We start from the raw sequence: 27930 nt of genomic DNA, 5'->3' as shown, positions 1-27930 counted from the left end.
TATTACACAGCCATAAAAATGCATGAGATCGTGGGGCGCCTGGGTGGCTCCGTTGGTTAAGCGACTGCCTTCGGCTCAGGTCATGATCCTGGAGTCCCAGGATCGAGTCCCACATCAGGCTCCCTGCTCAGCAGGGAGTCTGCTTCTCCCTCTGACCCTCCTCCCTCTCATGCTCTCTGTCTCTCATTCTCTCTCTCACAAATAAATAAAAAAAAAATCTTAAAAAAAAAAAAATGCATGAGATCGTGCCATTTGAGACAACATGCATGGACCTACAGGGTTATTATGCTAAGTGAAATAAGTCAGACTGAGGAAGACAAATATCATATGATTCCACTCATAAATGGAACCTTAAAAAATGAATAAACAAAAAGCAGAATCAAAGCTATACATACAGAGAACAAACTGATGGTTCCTGGGGGCAGGGAGGCAAAATGGGTGATGGGGAGAGGGAGATAGAGGCTTCCAGTTATGGAATGAATAAGTCACAGGAATAAAAAGCAAAGCATAACGAATACAGTCAGTGATATTGTAATAATGAAGTAATGGCACAGATGGTAACTCTACTTGTGGTGAACATAGCATTATGTATAAACTGGTCAAATCACTAAGTTGCACACCTGAAACTAATGTAACATTGTGTGTCAACTATACTCAAAAAAAATGTAGCTCTCTCATGAAAAGAAATTAAATCTAAACATGTTGCTGTTCTTTAATCAATTAATTAAAAATAAATTTAAAAATAAGAAAATTGATAAGGAAACATCAGCCTTAAAAAATACTTTATACCGGGGGCACCTGGCTGGCTCAGTCAGTTAAGCACCTCAGGTTTGATCTCAGGGTCGTGAGTTCAAGCCCCACATTGGGCTCCATGCTGGGCATGAAGCTTACTTAAAAAAACAAAACAAAACAAAACACTTTATACCAGATGAACTCACAGATATGTACAGAATATCCCATCCAAAATCAGTAGAATACATATTCTTCTCTAGTGCACATGGATAATTCAGAATAGATCATATGTTAGTCCACAAAACAAGTCTCAATCAATTTAAGAACATTAAAATCATATCAAGCACCTTTTCCAACAATAATGGTATAAAACCAAAAAGTCAATATAGAAAGACAATGGGAAAAATCACAAATATGTGAAGATAACACAACATGCTACCGAACAACCAATGGGTCAAGAATAAATCAAAGGAGAAATAAGAAAACAATACATGGAGACAAATTCAAAGTGAAATACAACAGTCCAAAATCTACAGAATGCAGCAAAAGCAGTTTTAAGAGGGAAGTTTATAGTGATACATACCTACCTCAAGAAACAAGAAAAATCTCAACTACACAATCTAACTCTACACCTAAAGGAACTAGAAAAAGAAGAACAGACTACTCTACAAAATTAGTAGAAAGAAGGAAATAAAGACCAGAGCAGAAATAAACAAAACAGAGACTAAAAAGACAGTAGAAAAGATCAATGAAACTAAGAGCTTGTTCTTTGAAAAGATAAAATTGACAAACCTTAACCAAACTCACCAAAAATGGGGGACAGGGGTTCTTCAAATAAATAAAATCAGAAATGAAAGAAGAATAGTTACAACTGATACCACAGAAATATGAAGGATCATAAAAGACCACTAAGACAATTATATGCCAACAAATTAGACAACCTAGAAGAGATGGATAAATTCCTAGAAACAATCCTCCAAGACTAAATCATGAAGAAACAGAAAATCTGAATAAACTGATTACTAGCAAGGAGATTGAATCAGTCATTAAAAACCTCCCAACAAATCAAAGTCTAGGCCCAAACTGTCCACTGATGAATTCTACCAAATATTCAAACAAGATTTAATACCTATCCTTCTCAAGCTCTTCCAAAAAATTGTAGAGGAGGAAATGCTTCCAAACTCACTTTACAAGGCCAGCATTACCCTGATACCAAAACCAGACAAGGACACTACAAAAAAAGAAGAAAAGGGGGAGAGAGAGAGAAATTAAGAAAATTATAGGCCAATATCCCTGATGAACAAAGATGCAAAAATCCTCAACAAAATATTAGCAAACCAAATTAAACAATACATTAAAAGGATCATACATCATGATCAAGTGGGATTATTCCAGGGATGCAAGAATGGTTCAATATTCACAAATCAATCAGCGTGTTACACCACATTAACAAAATGAAGGACAAAAATCATATGATCATCTCAACAGATGCAGAAAAAGCATCTGACAAAATGCAACATCCATTTATGATGAAAACTCTCAACAAAGTATAGAGGATACATACCTTGATATAATAAAGACCAACTATGACAAATGCACAACTGACATCAACTCATCTGTGAAAAGCTGAAAACTTTCCTCTAAGATCAGGAATAGGCAGGATAATTGAACAAGATCTTGAGTAAGATCAAGATGATTACTCACTCTCACTACCTTTATTCAGCATAGCATTGGAAGTCTTAGCCAGAGCAATTAGGCAAGAAAAAGAAGTAAAAGGCCTCCAAACTGGAAAAGAAGAAGTAAAACTCATTATTTGCAGATGACAGGATACCGTACTTAGGAAACCCTAAAGATTCCATTAAAAAAGTGTTAGAATAAATGAATTCAGTAAAATTGCAGGATACAAAATCAATATACAGAAATCTGTTGCATCTACACACTAATAACTATCAGAAGAGAAGGGTTTTTTTTAAATCCCATTTACAACTGCAACAAAAAGAATAAAATACCTAGGAATAAATTTAACCAAGGTGGTGAACGACCTGTACACTTTAATACACTTTAATAGAACTTTAAGGCATTGATGAAAGAAATTAAAGAATACACACATGAATGGAAAGATAGTCCATGCTCATAGATTTAAAGAATTAACACTGTAAAAATGTCCCCACTACCCAAAACAATCTACAGATCCAAGGCAATCCTATCAAAATCCCAATGGCGTTTTTCATAGAACTATAACAAATAAATCTAAAAAGCTAAAGGGTTCTTTTTTTTTATGTTATGTTCATCACCATACATTACATCATTAGTTTTTGATGTACCGTTCCATGATTCATTGTTTGCGTATAACACCCAGTGCTCCATTCAGTACGTGCCCTCTTTAATACCCATCACCAGGCTAACCCATCCTCCCACCCCCCTCTCCTCTAGAACCCTCAGTTTGTTTTTCAGAGTCCATAGTCTCTCATGGTTTGTCTCCCCCTCCGATTCCCCCCCCTTCATTCTTCCCCTCCTGCTATCTTCTTCTTCTTTTTTTTTTTTTTAACATATTGAGAAAGAAGAATGAAGCCAGAGGTATTATGCTCCCTGGTTTCAACCTATGGTACAAAGCTACAGTAATCAAAACACTACAGTATTGGGAAAAAAAAAAAAAAAAAACAGACACGCAGGTCAACAGAACAGAGTCCAGAAATCAACCATACATATCTGATCAATTAATTTACGACAATGGAGGCAAGAATATACAATTGGGAAAGGACAGTCTCTTCAGTAGTGTTGGGAAAAATGGATAGCCACATGCAAAGAATGAAAATGGACCACTATCTCATACACACACAAATATTATCTCAAAATGAATTAAAGACTTGAATTTAAGACCTGAAACTATAAAATTCCTAGAAGAAAACATAGGTGGTAAGCTCCCTGACATTTTTCTTAGCGATGTCTTTTTTTGGAGCTGAAGCCAAAGGCAAGGGAAACAAAAGCAAAAAGAAACAAGTGGGACTACATCAAACTAAAAAGATTCTGCACAGCAAAGGAAACCATCAAGAAAATGACAAGACACATACCAATGCCAGAAGATACTTACAAATGATATATACAATAAGGGGTTAATATCCAATATATATAAAGGTCTACAACTCAATAACAAAAAACCACTCAATTAAAAATGAGCAGAGGATCTAAATATACATTTTCCAAAGAAAACATACAAATGGCCAAAAGACACATGAGGAGATGTTCAATATTACAATCAGGGAAATGCAAATTAAAACCACAATGAGATATCACCTCACACCTGTCAGAATGGCTAAAATCAAAAACTCAAGAAACATCAAGTGTTGGGGCGCCTAGGTGGCTCAGTCGTTAAGCGTCTGCCTTCGGCTCAGGTCATGATCCCAGGGTCCTGGGATCGAGCCCCACGTCCAGCTCCCTGCTCAGCGGGAAGCCTGGTCTCCCTCTCCCACTCCTCCTGCTTGTGTTCCCTGTCTTGCTGTGTCTCTCTCTCTGTCAAATGGCAAGGATGTGGAGAAAAGGGAACCCATGTTGCACTGCTGGTGGGAATATAAATTGAAGCAGCCACTCTGGACAACTGCATGGAGATTACTCAAAAAATTAAAAATAGAAATATCACACAATCCAACTATTTCAACGTTTGGTTATTTACCCAAAGAATACAAAAAACACTAATTTAAAAAGATATATACACACCTATGTTCATTGAAGCATTACTTACAATAGCCAAGATATGAAAACAACCTAAGTGTCCACCTATGAATAAATCAATAAAGAAAACATAGTATACACACACACACACACACACACACACAATGGAATACTACTCAGCCATAAAAAGGAAGATCTTGCTATTTGTGACAACATGGACAGACCTTGAAGGTATTATACCAAGTGAAACATGCTGGACAAAGACAAATACCATATGATTTCACTTATAGTGGAATCTAAAAAACAAAACAAACTAAACTAAACTAATCTGAACTCATAGATATAGAGAACAGACTAGTGGTTACCAGAGGGGAGGGGGATTCAGATGGGCAAAATTGGGAAAGGGGCTCAGTTGTATGGTGACGAATGGTAACTAGATTTATGGTAATCATTTTGCAGTGTATACAAATACCAAATTATAATGTTGTACACCTGAAACTTATATAATGTTATATACCAATTTTACCTCAATTAAAAAAAAAAGCGGGGGGAACCAACATCCTAACAAGCCCTTCACACTGCATATCAGGTAAAAAAAAAAAAAAAGAAGGCAATCTCTGTTATAAAAGCTCAAACATCTGTCTACTAGGACCAGGCACAATGGATACACAGCCGGTAATGATAGTTTCTACCCTAAGGGGAAGGCCCTGGAATCAGAACTTTTCCCCAAGGAGATAGCCCCCTGAGCTCAGTCCTAAAGAAGTATGCTCGGTGAAAAAAGAGGCACAGGAGAAAAAGCGCACTTGAGGCCCCAGGAACATGGCAATGTTGGCCTTCTCCCCCAGATTGTTTCCTATTTTAAAACAAGCTCAAGGCCTAAAATTTGGGCAAACACAATGCAGTATGTATGTGAATATAGAATTCATATTTTAGTTATTCAGAAACACAGTATTATATAAAGGTAAGTTCCCCTGCAGACTTCTAGGGCTAACAGATATGAAAGCTTGAGAACATCACACTCAACTACACCACTCAAATGCCTTCAGGAAACCCACTTTTACTCCCATTTTTTGAAGTTGTCATTACCATATTTTCCCTTTCTTTATGTTCCCACAGCCCTCAATCCGAGAGGCTTTTCTCTTCTTTCTTAATTCTTCAAAAACCCACTCCTATTCTATCAAGCCCACCATTCTGAAGGGACTTGCCCTGGATGCTCACAGGAAAGCTAAGTGGCCATGTGAAGAGTGTCCTTTATGGGGGCACCTGGGTGGCTCAGTAGGTTAAAAGGCTGCCTTTGGCTCAGGTCATGATCTCAGGGTCCTGGGACTGATCCCCGTTTAGGGTTCCTTGCTCAGCAGGGAGCCTGCCGCTCACCCTGCTCGTTTTCTCTCTCTCAAATAAATAAAATCTTAAAAAAAAAAAAAAAGAGTATCCTTTATGAAAAAAAATCAATGGAAAAAAAATCAATGGAAAAGAATTAAATAGAGACTGTATTTCTAGCAAGTACTTTTAAGAAGGAATCTGGTAATTATTAGGAAAAGATGGAAAAACAATGGCCCAATATGTCCCTGAAATCGAAATATATATATATTTGGTCTTTTGAAATCCAAGAATGAAACTCAACCAGGTTTTAGGGAGTTAATTTACACTCCCCAGCCCCATCTTGTAAATGGATGTTCCTTGGAATCACCCATGGGGCCAGAAGAGAGAGAGCAGAGAGATAGAGAGAAAGGGGAAGGGGGAGGAAGGGGGAGGAAGGGAGAGGAAAAGTGAGTAAGGGGAGAGGGGAGAAGATAGAGGAAAGGGAGAGGAATGAAAGGAAGGAAAGCAGCACTACTCCAGAGGCAGAGATGCGTGTTTTCTGAGGTGCTGAGGGTATGGGATAGACAGGAAGGGCTTTCTCTCCTGTGCCAATTCCTGTGGTCATTAAAGTTTGCCAGCCCTCATCTAATTCCTTATCAACCTCCCTCAAGGGAAGCAGAAATCAACTGACTCACTAATCCCAGCTCCTTCTTGAAAGACTGTACTCCTCATGAAAGAACCAGGGCCAGATAGGCACAGTCAATTCCAAACTTCATTTAACATTTATTAGGTGAAAGCAGAATAATGCTCCAACACATGGCGTGAGATACACAAAACTCTAGCCCTTGACCCTGGACAACTAAAATGCAAGTCAAGCATAGTCACTGTGCCCAACACAAAGTACACTTTTTAAAATATATTTTTATATTCCTTCACCAGGCAGCCACACACATCCACATGCCTGTAAAGGTCAAAGGCTCAGTTAATTGCACTGTTCTGTGACCAAAAGGAAGCTGACAAAAGCGCCCTGATTCCTTCTTTCAGTAGGTTCTAAAAGAAAAATCCTCACACTGGAATTGTCGCTGGGGGGCAGGGCAGATCGGCCAACACCTCAGTGGCATAAAGAGACACAAAGCCACCCCCAAAAAGGTGCTTCTAACTATAAATAGCAAGCATTAACATGTCTATAGATTGCTGATAGCCTATCAATGCAAAGGTACGCATAAATGCTTTTTTTTTTTTTTTTTTAATGAAAAATAGCAGAAGTTTTAAAAGACCAGGTGGGGGCACAAACCAGAAAAATTTGGATGAAATTTAGGCTGTGAAACCGACACACCCTAGCAAACTCTGAGCTCCAGCGTTCCCCTCTGGAAACGGCGCTTTCTCCACGAATCAGGAATTAGGACTGCCCCCGTGTGTCCTCCAGGCACCTGTTGCCGCCCGGAGACACCCCTGGGGACAAGAACACACACATCCTCACGCCCTGCAGGCAGCCTGGCCAGGATGCGCAACGGATCCTCGTTACTGGGGTAGCATCTCGGCCACTTACTGACTGTGACCAGGGGCAAACTGCTTAATCTCAGTTTTCTCATCCATAAAGCGGGAAGAGTTAAGAATACAGTTCTGCTGGGGCGCCTGCGTGGCTCAGATGGTTAAGCGTCTGCCTTCGGCTCAGGTCATGATCCCAGGGTCCTGGGATCGAGCCCCACATCCGGCTCCCTGCTCAGCGGGGGGCCTGCTTCTCCCCCTCCCTCTGCTTCTCCCCCCTGCTCATATTCTCTCTGTATCTCTGTGTCTCGAATGAATAAATAAAAAAAACTTAAAAAAAAAAAAAAAGAATACAGTTCTGCACAATCTTTGCCAGACTTAATTTCACCCAACGCCTAGGACGTCTATTTGTATTTGCCGGTAGGCCTGGCATCACTTAACTAATTCCACAAACCGCATTTCCACCGCAGCCTGCACTGTCAGCTTTTTTTTTTTTTTTTTTTTAGATTTTATTTATTTACTTGAGAGAAAAAGAGACAGAGATAGCGAGAGAGAGCAGGAGCTGGGAGGAGTGGGAGAGGGAGAAGCAGGCTTCCCGCTGAGCAGGGAGCCCGATGTGGGGCTCGATCCCAGGATCCTAGGATCGTGACCTGAGCCGAAAGCAGACGCTTAACCGACTGAGTCACCCAGGCGCGCACCACCTTGCGGGTTAAGTCAGCACGAAGTGAAACAAAACCGCACTCTACACTGTGCTTCAACCTGCAAAGCCACGCCGCTACTGGGCGCTCCTACAGGCCTGGCCCCTTTCACAGAGAGGTGCAAGGACGCACTGAACCCTCGAAGGTTGGAGGCTGGCATTCCACCCTGCCGGTTCCACCTCTGGAACTGACAGCGACCTGGACTCCCAAGCCGAGGCGGCGACGCACGGGCCCCACGCTCTGGAGTACCGCGGGACCGGGTCTCCTCCAGCGCCGTGGCAAGAACGCGGCGGGTTGGTGGGTCGGGGCCGTTTACCTGCCAATGATCACCACCTCGCCGGTCGCTGGGGACGCCATGGCCAGACGCCTAGATGGCCCGGGAGCCGTACCGCAAGTGCGAAGAGCTGTGCGCGACAGGGCTCTCGGGCGCCGCGCGCTGCGCCAGATCCCCGCGCCTGGAGGGGCGTGACCCGCGCCCATTGGCTTGGCACCCGAGCCCGGGGCGGGCGCGCGGGCCGGATAGGCTACTGGAGGGCCGGGGGGGGCGGGCCCGCCGCCTCGGTCCCCATTGGGTGCGTGGCAGGCGGAGCCTCCACCCGGACACCCAGGCGCAGACCCGGAGCAAAGGGGAGCAGGCGGGGCTGGCCGGCTGGAGGACCCGCTGCGGGGGAAACGCTGGATGGAAAGCGCGAAGACCCAACCCTTCGGACTTCGGCAATTCATTTTTTCATATTTTAGTTTCCAACTGTACACCCTAAAATCAGTGTACATAGGAGGGGGCACCTCCAGGCTGGCACAAGGCTTGACCGCTAAAGGACCTCAAAGAAACTTGCAGTAGAATTTCCTCTTTGAAAATATTACCACCTCTTCAATACATACCCCGTTCAGGCCTTTATAGTGAGGGTGGTTATTGCTGAGTTTACACTCATAATTCGTTTCTAGAAAGATCCTCGCTGCCTTTCTCCACAGATGAGAACTGAGACCCAGGAACTTTGGGAAAGCAGGAAAGGAAAGCTCCAAATGTATTTATCTGTGAAACTGGAAGACGTGTTTGATCCCACTATACTATGCTAAGGGCACCGTGAGGAATGGGAGTTATTTGAGCTGTATGTACTTCCTCCTTCAAGAGGCAGAGACGGTTTATGTATGACAGAAAGGAAATGTCCGGGAACAAACAAACAGACCAAGAGGAAAGAGCATCATACGTCTCATGACAGTTTGTGTCCACACAGCACAAGCTGGGAAGGAAAATACCACAGTCATCCAATTCAAGAGGACCAGAAAGTACTCAAACTGAAAACATGCGCAACATTGACCTACTCAGATGACAAATGGAGCTCTTCCTTTGTTTTCCCCAGTCAGAACATGGAAAGAGGATTGTCAGAGGGAGGGGTAGGCTTTAAAGAACAATTTCACAAAGTTTCAATAAACACATGGAACAAGGTGCTCAACTCACTTAAGAGAGGATAAATGAAAAGTAACACAAAATAGATAACTCATCTTTCACCCACCAAATAGGCTAAAATTACAAAGACTGATAAAATATCCATATTGGCAATGAAGTGTTTCAGACCTGCAACCCTTTAATACACAGTTGAAGGCAGGCTTATATTGGCACAGCCTTTCTGGAGAAAAATGCTGTTGGGAGAGCAGTCAGCCATGAGCCCTCAGCATTCCTGAACTTTCTTGCTGAGTATAGCAGACTGCAAGACATCCCCACCTGATGCTAACCTGTTTCTGTAGCTATGCACCCAGGCAGCTAAATAGATCAAGCCTCCTGCAGAGTGAGTACCTTGTAACTGCTCCCTCCTGGGGTGGGAGGGGACTGGCTTGTTTGCTGCTGACTACAGCATCGGCTCTATGCTCAACAAGTGCTGGTCCCTTGGCCTTGCAAAAGCTGGGTCGTCTGGCCCTCAGTGTAACCCTGTGGGAATTGGGGCTCCAAGAGCAGGTGCAAATATGCTGAAACTCTGGCTATTGCTTTTGCTGTGAGTAGTAGGGTCTTTTATCTCTAATCCAGGAGTCTCATATCTTCTGTCAGCTTCCACAAAACTGTGGCAAGCTAACTCATTAGTTTGTAATAAGGTGAAAATCTCAGGCCCCTTACAGTTCTTGACATACCAAAATTTAAAAGGTATGTACTTTGGCTTTGCAATTCCAGTCCTAGAGATCTGTTGTATAGAAATACAAGTGGACATGAAGATAGACAAAATGGTTTATTTCAGCAAATAAAATAGAATAGAAAAATATTAAAATATGTAGAATCTTAACATAATGTTAAAATAGACATTGAAAACATGATGAATATCTATCAATAAAAAACAGTTTTAAAGATTATGGTACAGAGGGCTTCTGCTTCTGGCCAAGAGGGAGTAACAGAAATCAGACTTACAGTCCTGCCTTAAACAAGCAGAACACCTCCCCCCCAATTATGGGGAAAGTTGGCCTCAGATATTAGACAAGAGGGAGTCTCAGATTGTGATCCCATCCATAAATATACACAGTCTACTGATTTTCAACAAAGGTATAAAGGCAATTCAAGGGCAAAGGATAGTCTTTTCAACAAATGGTGCTGGAACAATTGGATATGCATAAGTAATGATAACAATAGCCCCTTACCATATATAAAAATACTAACATCCAAATGCACCCATGTGAAACCTAAAACCACAAAACATCTAAAAGAAAACATAGGAGAAAACTTTGTGATGCTGAGTTAGGGAGAGATTTCTTAGATGTGCCACAAAAAGTTTAACAGGCAAATAAAAAGTTGGTAAATTAGACCTCATCAAACTTAAGAACTTAATGCTTTTTCAAGACAATATCAAGAAAATGAAAAGATAAGCCACAAACTGGGGGGGGGGGAATATTTTCAAATTAGGTATCTATTACAGGTTTTGTTTACAAAATATATAAAGAGTTCTCAAACTCAATAATAATTTTTAAAATAGCTTTTAAATTTAATTTTTTAAAACAGTGACAAGTTTTATGTTGTGTATACATTATCACAACTTTTTAAATGGCCAAAAGATTCATTTTTTTTCAAATTTTTATTTAAATTCTAGTTAGTTAACATACAGTGCAATATTGGTTTCAGGAGTAGAATTCAGTGATTCATCACTTACATACAACACCCAGTGCTCATCACAAGTGCCCTCTTTAATACCCATCACCCCTCCAGCCCATCCCTCACCCTCCTCCCTCCATCAACCCTCAGTTTGTTCCCTGGAGTTAAGAGTTTCTTTATGGTTTGTTTCTCTCTCTCTCTTTTTGATGACTGAGAAATATTCCATTGTATATATATACAGAAGATATATATATCTTCTTTATCCATTCATCGGTCAATGGACATTTGGGCTCTCTCCATAGTTTGGCTATTGTTGATGGTGCTGCTATAAACATCAGGGTGCATGTACCCCTTCAAATCTGCATTTTTGTATCCTTTGCGTAAATACCCAGTAGTGTAATTGCTGGGTCATAGGGTAGTTCTATTTTAAACTTCTTGAGGAACCTCCATACCGTTATCTAGAGTGGCTGTACCAGCTTGCATTCCCACCAACAGTGCAAGAGGGTTCCCCTTTCTCCACATCCTTGACGACATCTGTTGTTTCTTGTGTTGTTAATTTTAGGCATTCTGAAGGTGTGAGACGATATCTTATTGATAGGTTTTGATTTGTATTTCCCTGATGCCGAGTGATGTTGAGCATCTTTTCATGCGTCTGTTAGCCATTTGGTTTTTTTTTTAAGATTTATTTATTTATTTGAGAGAGAGAGAGCACGTGCATGAGAGGTGGGGAGGGTGAGAGGGAGAAGCAGACTCCTTGCTGAGCAGGGAGCCCATGCAGTACTCGATCCCGGGGATCCAGGATCATGACCTGAGCCGAAGGCAGTCGCTTAACCAACGGAGCCACCCAGGCACCCCTGTTAGCCATTTGTATGTTCTTCTTTAGAAAAGTGTCTATTCATGTCTTCTGTCCATTGTTTAACTGGATTATTTGTTTTTTGGGTGTTGAGTTTGATAAATTCTTTATAGATTTTAGATACTAACCCTTTATCAGTTATGTCATTTGCAAATATCTTCTTCCATTCTGTAGGCTGCTTTTTAGTTCTGTTGATTGTTTCCTTTTCTGTGCAGAGGTTTGTATCTTGATGAAGTCCGAATAGTTCATTTTTGCTTTTGTTTCCCTTGCCTTTGGAGATGTGTCTAGGAAGAAGTTGCTATGGCTGAGGTCTGAGAGTTCACTGCCTGTGTTCTCCTCTAGGATTTTGATGGTTTCCTGTCTCACATTTAGGTATTTCATCCATTTTGAATTTATTTTTGTGTATGGTGAAAGAAAGTAGTCCAGTTTCATTCTTCATGTGGCTGTCCAATTTTCCAAACACCATTTGTTGAAGAAACTGTCTTTTTTCCATTGGACATTCTTTCCTGCTTTGTCGAAGATTAGTTGACCATAGAGTTGAGGGTCCATTTCTGGGTTCTCTATTCTGTTCCATTGATCTATGTGTCTGTTTCTGTCCCAGGACCATACTGTCATGATGATTACAGCTTTGTAATATAGCTTGAAATCCAGAATCATGATGCCTCTAGTTTTGTTTTTCTTTCTCAGGATTGCTTTGGCTATTCGAAGTCCTTTGTGCTTCCGTATAAATTTTGGGATTGTTTGTTCTTGTTCTGTAAAAAATGCTGTTGGTATTTTGATAGGGATTGCATTAAATGTATAGATTGCTTTGGGTAGTATAGATATTTTAACAATATTTGTTCTTCCAATTCATGAGCATGGAATATCTTTCCATTTCTTTGTATCTTCTTCAGTTTCTTTCATCAGTGTTTGATAGTTTTCAGAGTACAGGTCTTTCACCATTTTGGTTAGGTTTATTCCTAGGTATCTTATTGTATTTGGTGCAATTGCAAATGCGATCAATTTTTATTTCTTTTTCTGCTCTTTTGTTATTGGTGTATAGAAATGGAACAGATTTCTGTACATTGATTTTATATTGTGTGACTTTGCTGAATTCATGTATTAGTTCTAGCAATTTTTTTGGTGGAGTCTTTTGGGTTTTCTACATAGAGTATCATGTCGTCTGCAAATAGTGAGAGTTTGACTTCATTCATTCAGCCAATAAATACTTGCATTGTGCCCCCACCCAATGCCAGTCACTTTGCTAGGTGAGAAGGATTAGATTGACAAGATCCTGCTCTCATGGAGTGTATATTTGGAAGTCAGCAAGAAATAAGTAAATGGATAAGATAATTTCAGAGCTTGGTAGTCTCTGTTGAGTAACTAGAAAGAGATAAGGGGGTAGTGACTATCCAGAAGGAGGCTGTAGAGGTGCTGCTTTAAGTTGAACAGAAGTCTTCTCTGAGAATATGGTTTTTTTAGCTGCAGACTAATTGATGAGAAAGATTCGGTAACATAAAGATCAGCAGTGAGCTTGCCAGGTGTGAGAAACAAACAGAAGGCCAACAGAGCTGTAGCACAGTGGGCAGAGGTAAAAAATAGTATCAGAGAACCAGGCAGGGACCAGCTCATCTGGGGACTTGTCATGGTAGAGTTTGTGTTTTGTTTTAAATGAAATAAATAAATGAATAAATAAATAGAAACAACCCAATTAAAAAGTGGGCAAAAGATTTGAAGAGAGAGTTCACTAAGGAAGATATATTTAATAGTTAATAAGCAGTGAAAATATGTTAAACATCATTAGTCATCAGGGGAATTTAAATTAAAGCCACAATGAGATACCACTACACACCCATTAAAATGCCTGACATCAAAAACACTGAAAATACTTAGATTGGCAAGGATGTGGAACAATGGAATTCTCATAGATTGCTGGTAGGAATGCAAAAAGGAACAACCAGTTTGGAAAACAATCTGGAAATTTCTTGTGACGTTAAACATACATTTACCACACTACTCAGCAATCCCACTCCTAGGTATTACTCAAGGAAAATAAAAAGGGTCCACACAGAGATGTATATAAATGTATTCTTAGTAGCCTTATTCATAATAGCCAAAACCTAGAAACAACTTAAATGGGGGATAGAATAACAAATTTTGATATATTCATAAAATGTAATACTACTCAGCAATAAAAAAGAACAAACTACTTATGCATTCAACAACATGAATGACTCCCAATAACATTATATTGAGCAAAAGAAGTCAGATGCAGAAGAGTATATCTATGATTCAAGGTTTTTTTTGTTTGTGCATGCACTGGCAGCGGGGAAGGGGTAGAGGGAGAGAGAGAATCTTAAGCAGGCCCAGCATGGAGCCTAGTTCGGGGCTCAGTCTCACAACCCTGAGATCATGACCTGAGCTGAAATCAAGAGTCTAACGCTTAACTAACTGAGCCACCCAGGCACCCCATATGATTCAATTTATATATGACTCCAGAAAAGACTGATCATAAGTATAGAAGATACTTCTTGTCCTGGAGATTGGAGGGGATTGCCTCAGTTGGGGCACAAGGGAAATTAGGGGTTGATAGAAGTATTCTGTATCTTGATTAGGACAGTGGTCCCACAGGTATACATATTATCAAAACCCACTGAAATAGGGTGCCTGGGTGGCTCAGTTGGTTAAGCATATGCCTTTGGCTCAGGTCATGATCCCAGGGTCCTGGGATCAAGTCCCCTGGAGGGCTCCCTGCTCAGCACGGCGTCTGCTTCTCCCTCTGCCCTTCCCCCCTCCCATTCTCTCTCTCTCTTAAACAAATAAAATCTTTTTTAAAAAACTCACTGAAATATACACTTAAGTGAGTGCATTATGTTATATATGTTACACCTTAATGAAATTGATTTTTTTAAGGTAGGATTTTGGATGCTTTGTATCTTTCAAGAATAAATGTTTGGGGGCACCTGGGTGACTCAGTTGCTAAGCGTCTGCCTTCAGCTCAGGTCATGATCCCAGAGTCCTGGGATCGAGCCCCGCATCGGTCTCCCTGCTCCGCGGGGAGCCTGCTTCTCCCCCTCCCACTCCCCCTGCTTGTGTTCCCTCTCTCGCTGTGTCTCTCTCTGTCAAATAAATAAAATCTTAAAAAAAAAAAAAGAAGAAATGTTTGATTCACCCCACTCCCACCCCACCTAGGGGAAAAAAAAAACCACACCGCACAAAACTTTGATCAGCTGAGATGCAGTACAAAGGTGAATTTGTGACAAGTACTTGGAAAGGAAGTAATAGATATTATATTTTTCTGACCAGTAACAGAAATGAAGACCATGTAATTTTTTTTCTTAATTTTATCTGTATATGTGTGTGTATGCTAATTTCTTTCCCCTCTTCCTTTTCCCCTGTTACTTTACGTAAGGATTGTTGGTAGTGCTTACCTTTATAATTTTGGCTACAGAAGATTCAGGTGAGCTTAGACTGAATTACACACGGATACTGAATGTGTTGCCCTGAGATGGATAAGATGACTGTTAGCACTTGTTCTGTCTACCCTTTGTGCAGGGAGTAAGAGCAGCTCTGTGGGAGAGAAAATTGCATCTTCTCAGGAGAAAGCGGAGTCTTTGCTATTGTGGCAAAGAAATTCAAGTGTGTGTAGAAGGGTGTATTTGGATTGTACCCGTGGTCATTAGCTATTGTCTATCTGCTCCAAACCCTATTATTAAACAATTGTTTCTCCACCCCAAATCCACCCTTCTATATTCTGTTTTGTGATGCTGAAGCTGGCTTCCTGTGAAATTCTACCAACTGGGGCAGTAGAGAAAAAATGGAAGGCAGAAGGAGGAGAGAATATTTGCTTCCTGATCCTAGCAATGGCATCAGTGACCCCTATTGTTTCCATCTCCAGCTTTTTTGGCCCTCCTAGACACTGCCTCTCATCCCCATCAGAGGCATGACCACTTCCCAAAGGGTTTAAGCCTCAGTTCCACTGGGCCTCTCCTCTGAGCTTCTAGTTCCCAAAATCTTCCTGCATTGCCGGTCCTAGGAGCATAACCATGTCCTAATATTACTGTGTTACCTCAGTGTTCTCTGACTGCTTTTCAGTCCTCCAAGAACTATTGAACTAATTCTCCATATTAAATTCTCTGTTGCAATATCTAATGTGGTTTCTTGTTTCCAGACTAGACTTTGGGCTTCTCTAAATGTTAAAAGCTGGTGATTATGAATTGATTCTAATGGAATCCAGGTAGTCTGAAATCCATGTGCATTCAGAGAGAGGTTTTCACATTAAAGTCCTGGCTAAAGTTTAAATGTGTAATATCTGATATGTTCTCCTTTCTTTTAATTAACTTAATTGAAATTGATCTTGATATTTCTGAAATTCAACTCTTTGCAAGTTGAATTTGTGTAGTATGAGACACAAGTACTAGAGAAAAAACTGGATAAAGTTAAAATAGAATTAAGCACATGAAAACATGTAGATTCTAATACTACTAGAAATTAAATACTATTAGGCAGAATGGGTTTGTACAGCCAAAACTTCCTTATTAGAAATCTTGCACATCTAGCCAAGTATTCAGCCATTGAAAATGGCCAGATGGTGGCTACATTGAACTTGGCACAGACTTCAGAGGCTGAAATCCTTGTGTTTTCCACTCATTTCATAAAGTCAGTTAGGATTAATTTCTATACTCCTTTACTAGCTCAGTATTACCAGCAAGAAATGGCAAGAAGTTAAAAGTTGCTAGCTTTTAAGAACTCATAGCTCTTTAAATGTCAGCACTTTAAACTGAAACTGGTTCTTATGTAACCATACAAAATAGGAATTACAAGTGACTCAAGAGACCATACTTACTGAGACATATTCTAAGGATAAAAAGAACTACAAAAAAAAACCCAACAACTTGAATTTCATTTGGTGGTTTTATTTTTCATACCAATATATTGCTATTTTTAGCTTTTTTTTGTTTGGATAAATCAAATATATATGTTGATTTTGTTTTGGCATGAAGATTTCACCATAAGAGAAAATAAGGTATAATCATAGAAACAAAGAATTTAAAAAGGAGGGACGCCTGAGTGGCTCAGTCAGTTAAGCGTCTGCCTTCGGCTCAGGTCATGATCCCAGGGTCCTGGGATGGAGTTCCAAATCAGGCTAAGGAGCAGGGAGCCTGCTTCTCCCTCTGCCTGCCGCTCTTCCTGCTTGGCTCATTCTCTCTCTCTCTCTCTCTGACAAATAAGTAAATAAAATCTTTTTACAAATTATAAAAAAGAAAAGAATTTAAAGAGGAATGCTATGATCTTAGATAGTTGGATGGATGGATAGATAGATGATAGATAGATAGATAGATAGATAGATAGATACATAGATAGATAGATACATAGATAGATAGATAGATAGATAGATAGATAGATGAGTGAATGACTGAATGAAGGTGTTTTCCAGCTTGGTTCTCTGAAGTTCTCTCTAAGATCAGTACCACCCAGTATCACAAATCTGGCCTGAAACCCTGATGCCCCAATCTTGATCTCTACATTCTTCACTACAAGGAACCAGGACTGCTTGGAGAAATGGCTGACCCATGTTTGGTGTAGGAAGGCTACCAAGTTGGCCTGGGACAGTTGTGTGCCCAGAGGCAAGAAAGCTTTCAAATATCAATAGAATGGCATCTAAGGGACCTCAGACTCAGCCTACATGGTAATTAGCAATGAGAAGATGTACTTGGAATATCTGGTCAAATGCTCTGCTATTAAATGACCTCAATTTACCTTTAAGAATTGGATTATTAAGTGCTCCTTTTGGCACCACATATATTAAGAATTGAAATGATACAGAGATTAGGTTGGCCCCTGCCCAAGGATGACACGAAAATTTGTGAAGCAGTCCATATTTCTACAGAATGGATTGATGGTTCCCAGAGGTGGGGGCTTGGCAGCAGGCAAAATGTGTGAAGAGTGCCAAAAGGTACAAATATCCAGTTATAAAATAAATAAGTCATGGGGATGAAATGTACAGCCTGGGTCAACTATACTTAATAATTCTATGTTGCATATTTGAAAGTTACTGAATAAATTCAAATGTTCTTATCACACAAAAGAAACATTCTGTAAGTTTGTATGGTGATGTTAATTAGTCATATTGTGGTGATCATTTCACAGTATATACAAATATATTAAAATACCTCTTTTTAAGCATTAAGTATATAAAGGTTAAGAATAAAGACCACAATATTTATGTTCTTGTGTTAAGAAAGGATCTGTGCATACATGATAATTTTGATATTTGAGAAATTCAGTCTCAGGGACAGCCTTGCAACTGCTATTAAAATGTGTAATCAAGAAATTGATTTAGAGGGGCGCCTGGGTGGCTCAGTTGGTTAAGCAACTGCCTTCGGCTCAGGTCATGATCCTGGAGTCCCAGGATCGAGTCCCGCATCGGGCTCCCTGCTCGGCAGGGAGTCTGCTTCTCCCTCTGACCCTCCCCCCTCTCATGCTCTCTCTCATTCTCTCTCTCAAATAAATAAATAAAATCTTAAAAAAAAAAAAAAAAAAGAAATTGATTTAGACAATTTTTAAGATAAAATCTTCCTAATTTTTTGCATGGCTTTGGAACATCTGAGAAAACTCTAGAATCACCTTGGTATTATTTGTAAGTTTTATTTATTAGACTTATAAGAATTATTTAGCATTTGGGGAATTTTTATGAAGTCAGACAGTTGAAATATACAAAAAAAATCAAATGCAGTAAATTTAAAAATACAGTTTTTAAAATGCTGTGAAACTGGAGCACCTGGGTGGCTCAGTCGGTTCAACCTCTGCCTTTGGCTCTGGTCATGATCCTTGGGTCCTGTCCTGGGATTGAGCCCGCGCATCGAGTCCCCCCCCCCCCACAATCACATTGGGAATCCAGGCTCAGCGGGGAGTCTGCTTCTTCCTCTCCCTCTGCTCCTCCCCCTGCTAATGCTCTGTCTTTCTGTCTCTCTCTCTCAAATAAATAAAATCTTAAAAAAAATAAAATACTATTTAAGTAACTTAGTAAAGTCAAAGGACCCTTAAAAGTGATTGCTCAAAGTTCTGACGTATTTTTTAAAAGAAAAGCAAGATGACTGTCAAAATCTAAGAAGTCTAAGTAAGAAAAAAGTGAACTCTTGAATCATCTTTTCTGTATCCTAAAACAACCCCAAAACTCCTATCAATGGTGGAGAACTAAGATACTTCCAGAAGATAAAGCCTCAAATCTTAAGGATTGCCTTTGAGCTAAAGACAGTTGCAAACCTCCTTAATTATAAAGTGCTTGAAGAAAAAAGAAGTGCCTGCTTTCAAGCCCCAGTCCTCCAGCCTAAAGGAAGCAGGGAGAGGTGGGGCACAGAAAAGGCCAGGTCCAAGTGTCAAGACCTTGTACACAAGGTGGAGACCTCGAAGCGGGGTCTAGGCTGCCTCCCCACTTCGGGATAGTCAGGGCCAGGTACACACAGGTCAGCGTTGTTAAGCTCATGCAACCAGCACACCTGCAAATGGAGCCAAGTCAAGAATCCAAGCCCAAGCTGAGAATCCAAAGAAATGAGTTGACAGCTATCCACTGTACCCCCCAAGAGGTTGTGGGGGAAGATCGGGGCTTTGGCCAAGAGACTAAAAACACTTCATTGCACAACCAAAGCAGTGGAGGCCCTGGTCAGATGAACTGCTACAGATGCCAGTTGGTCCAGCTGTGTCTGATTAACTGATGGGCAGCCTGTAAATATCTACTTCTGTGAATAATTTACATAGGTAAAAGGGGACATCAAGGAGGTTTGTGAGAGGGCGCTTGGGTGGCTCAGTCATTAGGTGTCTCCCTTCGGCTCAGGTCATGGTCCCAGGGTCCTGGGATCGAGCCCCGCATCGGGCTCCCTGCTCTGTGGGAAGCCTGCTTCTCCCTCTCCCACTCCCCCTGCTTGTGTTCCCTCTCTCGCTGTGTCTCTGTCAAATAAATAAAATCTAAAAAAAAAAAAATGGAGGTTTGTGAGAGGGCCCCTGAGGTAGGAGTGGGGGCATGAAGGACTCAACCTGGTGACCATCCTTTTTACATGACCCCTCCCCCCAAATCTGGCCAAATCTTGGCAGGAGAAGCTGTAGGCAGGCAGAAGGCGACGGGACTATGTTTATAAGGAATCCATGGGGCAGAGGCCTACCTGCAGCTGAGCTTTGGTGCCCACTGGCAACGCTTGAGAACGAGAGGTCTTGGAGAAAGGAACATGCCTTCCAGTTGGTGTGGAAGATGCAAGACTATGTGAAGACTGGATAATCAAGCGTTGCTTTGGGTCCCTGCGGGCTTCTAGGGGGTCATAAACACTTCAATGTTCGTTGACTCTAGCTCACAAATTTGTTGTTGTTGTCTGACCTGTAGATTTTTCTTTAATTGTGAATCTGAATACTCCTGGAGACCGATCCATGTCTCCGTTATCAACATTGTCAAGCTGCTCACTGGCAGGAATGGCCAGTGAGGGGCTCTCCCACCCTCAAGGGATAAACATCAGGAAGGGCCTCATGAGAGAACTCGTGTGTATTATTAGGTAGGCAAGGGCAGATGCCAGTGAAATTTGAGTCCTTCCTAGTTATATAATCCCATTTGTACCCACAGTGCCAGGAAGCTTGAATTATAATAATTCACATTAGTGTCATTCTAGAGCATGAAGAAGTTTTGCCTCATTATCTCATTTGATCCTCACAATCTTTTAATTGTTGTTGTCTTCATCTGTAAGATGAGAAAACAGGAGGCTCTAAGAAGCAAGTTCAGCAACATTCATTTATTTAACATCATTCATTAAATATTTATTGAGCATTTCCTATGTGCCAGTCACTATTCTGAATCAGCACTGTCCAACAGAACTTTCTGCAGTGGTAGAAATGTTCTATATCTGCACTGTCCAATATGGTAGTCACTAGTCACACGTGGCTATTGCCACTAGGCTAATGTGGCTAAGGAAATTAATATTTAATTTTAGTTTATTCTAACACATTAAATAGCCACATGTAACTGCTGGCTACTATATTAGCTCAGTTCTAGACATTAGAGTGGTGAACAAGGCAGAACAAGACAGACCCCCCAAACTATCCAAATTATCCAAAATTTCTTCTTTTACATAGCCAAACCCCACTTCCTTCTGAAATTGTGACTGCTTCACCCCATGATGGATGACTGCTCCTTTCTCTGAGCTCCTGAGCTTCCTGTAAGCACTACATGGTACACACTGAGTCATTCATTCACTCTGTTTTTTATTGTACAATCCACTGTGTTAAGAAATGCTTAATGTTGGGGTGCCTGGGTGGCTCAGCCGTTTAGCGTCTGCCTTCGGCTCAGGTCATGGTCCCAGGGTCCTGAGATTGAGCCCCGCACTGGGCTCCTTGCTCAGCAGGGAAGCCTGCTTCTCCCTCTCCCACTCCTCCTGCTTGTGTTCCCTCTCTCGCTGTCTCTCTCTCTCAGTCAAAAAATAAATAAAAATCTTAAAAAAAAAAAAAGAAAGAAATGCTTAATGTTTAGTCTTTTGCTAAATTGTAAACTTCTTAAGGTTAAGGACTATGCACAAGTTTTCCTTACTAAGCACATATTAGGTGTATCTTTATGCTTCTGAAAGCTTTCTTCCGCTTATTTCCAAAACACATCATTCTCTCCATTTTCTTTAATTTTTTTAGTTTGATATGATGCTATGTAATATGGGACATGGATTCCAACTTCAACGGAAAGTGTTAGATTGGTTTTATCCCCTCCCCACCATAGGATGCAAAAACAAACCAATAACCCTCAAAGCAGAATATGGAATGGAAAGATGGGATACAGAAAAAGAGCAAAGAAAGTTGTATTCCAGCAGAAGTTGAGAAGATATACAATTCAAAATGATGAAAAATAAAGGCACCTGACTGGCTCAGTCAGTAGCGCACATGACTCTTAATCTCGGGGTTGTAGGTTTGAGCCCCATGTTGGGTGTAGAGATTACTTACAAATAAAATCTTTAAAAATTAATGAAAAAGAATTCGTCTTTCAAATCCCTGCTTCAACATGGAGAATAAAACTGGTTTTGGATAACGGTCTTTTAGAAGTGATGCAGCCACCATAAGAGTGGTAAGCACAAAAGATAGGTCATATGGGCAAAATATTTTAACACTTTAGTCTGCCATGTCCTTATAACAATGATTGGGGAAAAACGTTTACATAGGATAAAATTTAGGCAGGGCTATGTTATTGTAAAAGAAATGTGAAGCTTTGTAAAATGTTTCTTTTTTTATAATAATAAATTTATTTAAGAAAGTTACCTATAGATAAAATCTTTAAAAAAAAAAAAAGAAAGTTAGCTATAGAAACGAACTGCTTAAGGTAATATAAAGAACTCTGTATAGCACATATGAGGTCCCCATTGAGCAAGAACAGCTCCTGGGATGTAATCAGAGCCCCAATTTTTATGTCCGGCTCCCCTGCAAACTTGCTCACTGGAAGAGGTGTTTTCCTTGATCCTTAATTAAAGGAAGTTCCAGCAGGCCCTGACTTTTCTGGACACATGCAGGGAATTCAAGCTAAGGGGCAGTCTCAGTTGCAAATACAGCAGTCCTAATTAGGTAGGTAAATCTCCCCTCTGCCAGCCGGGACCAGTAACAGACGAACATTGAAGGTGAACGGGCCGGTTCCTTCTTTCCCATTCGCCTCTGCCACCATTGGCCAGCAGCCCCCACTTCTCTCTCCAGGGTTGGAGAGCAGGGAGGTCCCACTGGCCCTCTCATCGGCCTCTAGATGATTCTCTTACTTTGGAGTCAAAGGGCTCCAACAGCTCACCGTCTCCCATGTGGGCTGCATCTGTGTCCATGAAAAACAAATTCTGAGTTTTGACTCATCCCAATATAACACCAGTCTCCATCAACCCATGTCTTACCCTCCAGCTGTTCTGTTCTTTAGATTCCTCAAGCAGCAGTCAAATGCCAGTCCCTTACCTCCCTAACCTCCATTCTCTGAGGAGTCCGTCTGCGTCTCTGTCCCCAGGCGTGAGGTAAAGGCCTGAGCACCGCCCAGCCCCCTTGAGGGTGTAGAAGACCATGGCAACAGCCTCCCCCCACCACAGATCTCTGCACACATCTCCTTTCTATCCCAACTGTCCACCCCTGACCCCAATGCTGGTAAGGGGTTTACAATTTTTAAAACACGCTCAACAACCTACTTTGGAAAAAATGCACTTTGGGCCGGCAATTCATTTTGACATCTAACATATGTCGTCTTAAAGTATTGGCTGTAATCCCCAATTTAACATCTTGCCACTGTTAAACAATGATTACAGAAGACAGGTGATACAAACAAACTTTACTTAACATTTCATCAAGAGAACAGACTCCCTTCAGAGAACTGAAAAACGGGGCGGAAGACAAGAAGCTTTTAAAGGATAAAGAACAAAGAACAAAGAAAAGGCAAATATCAAGTATCAGATTGTCTGGGATCACAAAGTCAGCCTTGTTTGGGGTGAGAAGGCCCAGAGTTGGCTCGGCATTTGGGGATTGGCTGAGTGGAGAGACTGCATTTCTGGTCCAGCCAAGCATTTATAGGGACACAAAAGTTATCCAAGTTTCAGTTTGCTAGCTGAAGCAGCTCCATCTGGGCCCTGGGAATCTATCTCAACACTACGTAAGTAATAGTATACATGTCAGTATCAGAAAGACAAAGTAGGACAGTGGTTAAAAATGTGGGCCCTGGGGTCAGACTGCCAGCGTTTCAACGGCAAATTCTTCTTTTACTGGTTGTATGATCTTGGACAAGTTCATTAATTCCTCAAAACTCAGTTTCTTCAGCAGTAAAATGGGCATAGTCATAGTTCCCTCTCAACGTGGTTATTTTAAAATGTGTCAGGCCCATAGTAAGTGTTGGGTAGTTATTTGGCTACCACTGCCTTGCACGACAGCTCTTCCACACACACATTCTCCCTTCCCCACCCCCTCCCCAAACCTCCTTGCAAAGCATGGAAAGCAGATTCTAGCCTCACTCTTTCACAGGTGAGTGCTCTGAGACTTCCAGAGGCTAACGAAGGTAATAAAAGCCACTTGGCCAATAAATCTTGGATCAGAACTTCTCCTTCCAATGAAAATACTATGAATTTTAAGCTTAAGCAATGTTTCTCAAAAGATTTGAAATTTGAATTTCAGATGTGAAATTTAAAAATTCAGGAATAGCCTCCAGGATCGTTCAGAAGCATTGCAACGTCATAGCAAACTATTTCATAAAACGAATGTGCGCACAGACTATTGCCTACATCTCTACCTGGCCCCTGTGGACACACCCTTGATTACATGTCCTTATCCTTCATTCCACTTCTTGACCTCCTTTAAAAGATCGCAAGTAACCCCACATGTTGATATAGCACTTTACAAAATGTTTTCTCATCATCCATTCCTTGCCTACATTTATTTTGCTTAAGAAGAAGAAAGGAGAGAGAGTCATAAGAGAAGAAAGGAAGGAAGATAAGTTCCAAGGTGAATGAAATAATGAAATGTTACTGTAATAAAACTGCTCCACAAGAAATAGAGTTTTCATGACCATCACTCAGTTACCGGAAAGACCATAATTGTGAATGACAACAAAATGATTTAAACATGCCACAAACTGAATCGGGAATTTTTTTTCTGTACAAACTTTTCCTCCTCAACATCAGTTTTGATATGTTTTCTTTTGGGGGAACCAAATATAGAGGACAGTTTGTATGTGTTGGGGAAACTTTTGGGGAAACAGAAAGGTGTTCCTAAAACTGAAGGATTCCGCTCTGTTTATATCACTCACATTTGTACCTATACTCCCATGAGGCCCAGGGAAGCTTGAGTTACACTATATTATTTATACTATATATCTCATATAATGTATTGATAGTACTATTTTAACAAAGAGCATTTTGGAAGCTAGAATTTCAATATATATCATTGATAATTCTTTTTCCTTTTCTTTGCCTATTAAACTGCATGGATTCGGGCGCCTGGGTGGCTCACTTGGTTAAGCGACTGCCTTCGGCTCAGGTCATGATCCTGGAGTCCCGGGATTGAGTCCCGCATCGGGCTCCCTGCTCTGCAGGGAGTCTGCTCCTCCCTCTGACCCTCCCCCCTCTCATGTGCTCTCTCTCTCTCATTCTCTCTCTCTCAAATAAATAAATAAAATCTTTAAAAAAAAAAAAAAACTGCATGGATTCACTTTCACTAGTAATAGAGATTCGATTTTATACAGGACCTAGAGCAAGTGATCATCAAATTTGTGCCTTTGTACACATTTTAAAACAGCACTTCTTCCTCAAGACACTTATATTTCCATCTGCCGAAAATTGTCATACTGTATTGATATTTTTTAGAACAAGATACTTTACTGCCATCTTCTGGAAAATTGTTTTTATCATTTTTATAAGTACCAAATCTATGATATCTGTAATGGGAATAACACTTCCTTAGATGTGTCTCCCTTGTGCAGTGCACAACCTATACAACCCTATTTGACAGAGGTTGTGATGAGTGTAATATTGTCTAGGGAAATTCATGTGCTTGAAAACAACTACATCCAAAGAGACAGTAGCTCCTTGTCAGAAACTAAAGATTTCATCACTGTTATAATTACTGGGGCTTCTTTCCAAATTATTTCTGAATTCACTCAGAGAAGATGTCACTCATGGATTTTATCTTTGTCTAGCCTCAGGATTCTGAGGTGGTAGGAGAAAGAACAAGAGACTGGGTAATGTAGATCCTCAATTTGAAAATCATGCCAAGATAGAAGATGAGAGGTTAAGTCAACAAGCATGTAGCCTTGAACAAACAGGACAATTAAGATCTTCACCCTGAGTGACCCTTGATTTTCTTTGTTGGGGCTTCAGAGTCAAAGTCATTACTGGATAGAGACACATTTGCAATGAAAAAGATTCTCCTTGCCTTTTGGCACAGTTCAATAATTTTATACACAAGCCACCTCAAAAAGACAAAAACCTCCCAACTTCCCAAGCCACTCTCACTTTCCCGTAGCATTAAACTCACCCAACCACAAACCAAATGAACGGGAAGACTAATGAGGTGTCAGGGAAGTGACATCTAGTTCTTCATAAGGAGAATTTTGAAGAGCGCATGCCAATAAAACACTGATTTAATTCTCAGTGTTCTGTATTGTGATATTATACGTATGTAGGAGAATTTACCTCACACATGTTTGAAAACCACTATGAGGTCACTAATGTTCTTTGGGCCATGCTTTGGGCTCACAAGCAAATATAATTTATTCAAAATTGTTTTAAAACAATGCAGTCAGGTGATTTTACTATTCTCTCCCTCCTCCCCGTGCTGTCTATTGAACTTCCTGTGGTGATAGAAATGGCCTATACGTGTACTCTCCAACACAGCCGTCACCAGCCATGCTGGTGATGGAACACTTGAAGTGTGGCTAGTGAGACTAAGGAACTGAATTTTTATTTTTATTTCATTTTAATTAGTTTAAATTTCATCTTAAATAGTCACCCGTGGCTAATTGTTACCATATTAGACGGTGTAGCTTATACATACTCTTCCATCTCCAGAAATGCTTTATTTCTGGCTTATGCATTTATGAAACTCCATTGAATGAATGAAGGAATGAAGGAAGGAATGAATGAACATGTTATAAGTAGATATTGTATATAGCTGATGCAGATCAATAAAAATATTTGATGTTGGGGGCACCTGGGTGGTCCTGTCATCTAAGCATCCAACTTTTGATTTCGGTTCAGGTCACGATCTTAGGGTCATGAGATCAAGTCCTGAGTGGGGTTCCATGCTGCATGTGGAGTCTGCTTGAGATTCTCTTCCTCTCCCTCTGTCCCTTCCCCCCCAGCTCATATTCCCCCTCCCTCCCTCTCTCTCTCCCTCTCCCCCCCTCCCTTACAAAAAAAATGTGGGGCGCCTGGGTGGCTCAGTTGGTTAAGCGACTGCCTTCGGCTCAGGTCATGATCCTGGAGTCCCTGGATCGAGTCCCGCATCGGGCTCCCTGCTCGGCAGGGAGTCTGCTTCTCCCTCTGACCCTCCCCCCCTCTCATGTGCTCTCTCTCTCTCATTCTCTCTGTCTCAAATAAATAAATAAAATCTTTAAAAAAAATAAAAAAAACAAAAAAAAACAAAAAAAAACAAAAAAAATGTGATGCTGCCAGTGTAATGCACTTAGTTTCAGTGTTTCATGTCATCGAACATCTTTGTACAATATTCTAAAGGAGTTTGGTTATTTGAGTGCTCCTGTTTTTTTGGGGTTGTGTGTGTGTGTGATTTTGGATGATGAATGAGTGGGAGTTTACTTTGGATTGGATAAGAGTTATCGGGTTTTTTTTCAAAACATATTCCAGCCTTCACTGATCCTACTTTTGAGTTGAAAAGCTAAATTCACATCTGTTATGGTGAAACTGATTTAATTACTGACTCAAGCAAGTAGGAAAAAAATTCACATGGTATATACTAGGGAATAAGGCTTTTTATAAGCAAGTTCTTTGGACAGCAGAAAAAGGAAAGCCAAAGTGATGGCAATCTCCTCTGCACATATGCTGCACAGACGGGCCTTTCAGAAATCAGTTTCGGTGTGGCACGAAGGCCGTGGCTGCCCCGACAGTGCAGTGTCTGGGGCTCATGAAAAGGCAGGAGTGTGCTTGGCTCTAAAGAAACCCTTCCGTTCCGCCCCCCTTTGCGCCAAGCACAAGGGAGACTGCATAGGCAGCAGAGTGGACTTCAGGCCACCTTTTACTAGTTTCCACCCATAGAAGTTGTTTCAACATTTATGACAGTATTTTTCCGCTTTTTTCCCCCTCTGGCCCACTCCGCTGTTTAATCAGTGATCACCTATCCCACTGAATACAGATTTACTGCCTTAAATCTAGGGCACTCTACTGGTTCTTAAAAGTGAGAGATTTGTATAAAGAGGAAGTTTATTTTTGAACCTGAGGTAAGATATACATTTATACTTAAGAAGTTCCTTTTAACAATAGTTAAAATTCCTATCAAGGCGGACATCCGTCTAATTAGCTAGCAGTAATGTGCTGAGTTACAGTCATCCCTGCGATGTACGAAAAGAAGTCAGCCAAGATCGGAGTCCAGAGTAGTCAGCTCTGGATGAGGCCAAGGCCAGCTCCCCTTTTCACAAGTGACAAGACTCAGTCCTAGAGAAG

At 40.9% G+C, this 27930-nt stretch overlaps 1 protein-coding gene and 1 non-coding gene across 3 annotated transcripts in view; one reads left to right on the top strand and one right to left on the bottom strand.

The window, feature by feature from the left end:
- CRYL1 (crystallin lambda 1) overlaps positions 1-8328 on the bottom strand; it is a 134519-nt gene extending 126191 nt beyond the window's left edge. For both annotated transcript variants that reach the window (XM_032403386.1, XM_032403387.1), the window contains exon 1: positions 8206-8328. In XM_032403386.1, coding sequence (XP_032259277.1) covers positions 8206-8246 — 41 coding nt within the window. In that variant the 5' untranslated portion in view covers positions 8247-8328. The remainder of the gene's footprint in view (positions 1-8205) is intronic.
- A 9241-nt stretch (positions 8329-17569) lies between these two features.
- Positions 17570-17674, top strand: LOC116631812. Its single transcript, XR_004299265.1, has one exon. It is a non-coding gene; the product is annotated as a U6 spliceosomal RNA (small nuclear RNA).
- The last annotated feature ends 10256 nt before the right edge of the window (positions 17675-27930 follow it).

The sequence above is a fragment of the Phoca vitulina genome, unplaced genomic scaffold (genome assembly GCF_004348235.1).
Source record: "Phoca vitulina isolate PV1807 unplaced genomic scaffold, GSC_HSeal_1.0 scaffold5, whole genome shotgun sequence".
Lineage (NCBI taxonomy): Eukaryota > Metazoa > Chordata > Mammalia > Carnivora > Phocidae > Phoca > Phoca vitulina.
This window is presented reverse-complemented; position numbering and strand designations above follow the sequence as displayed.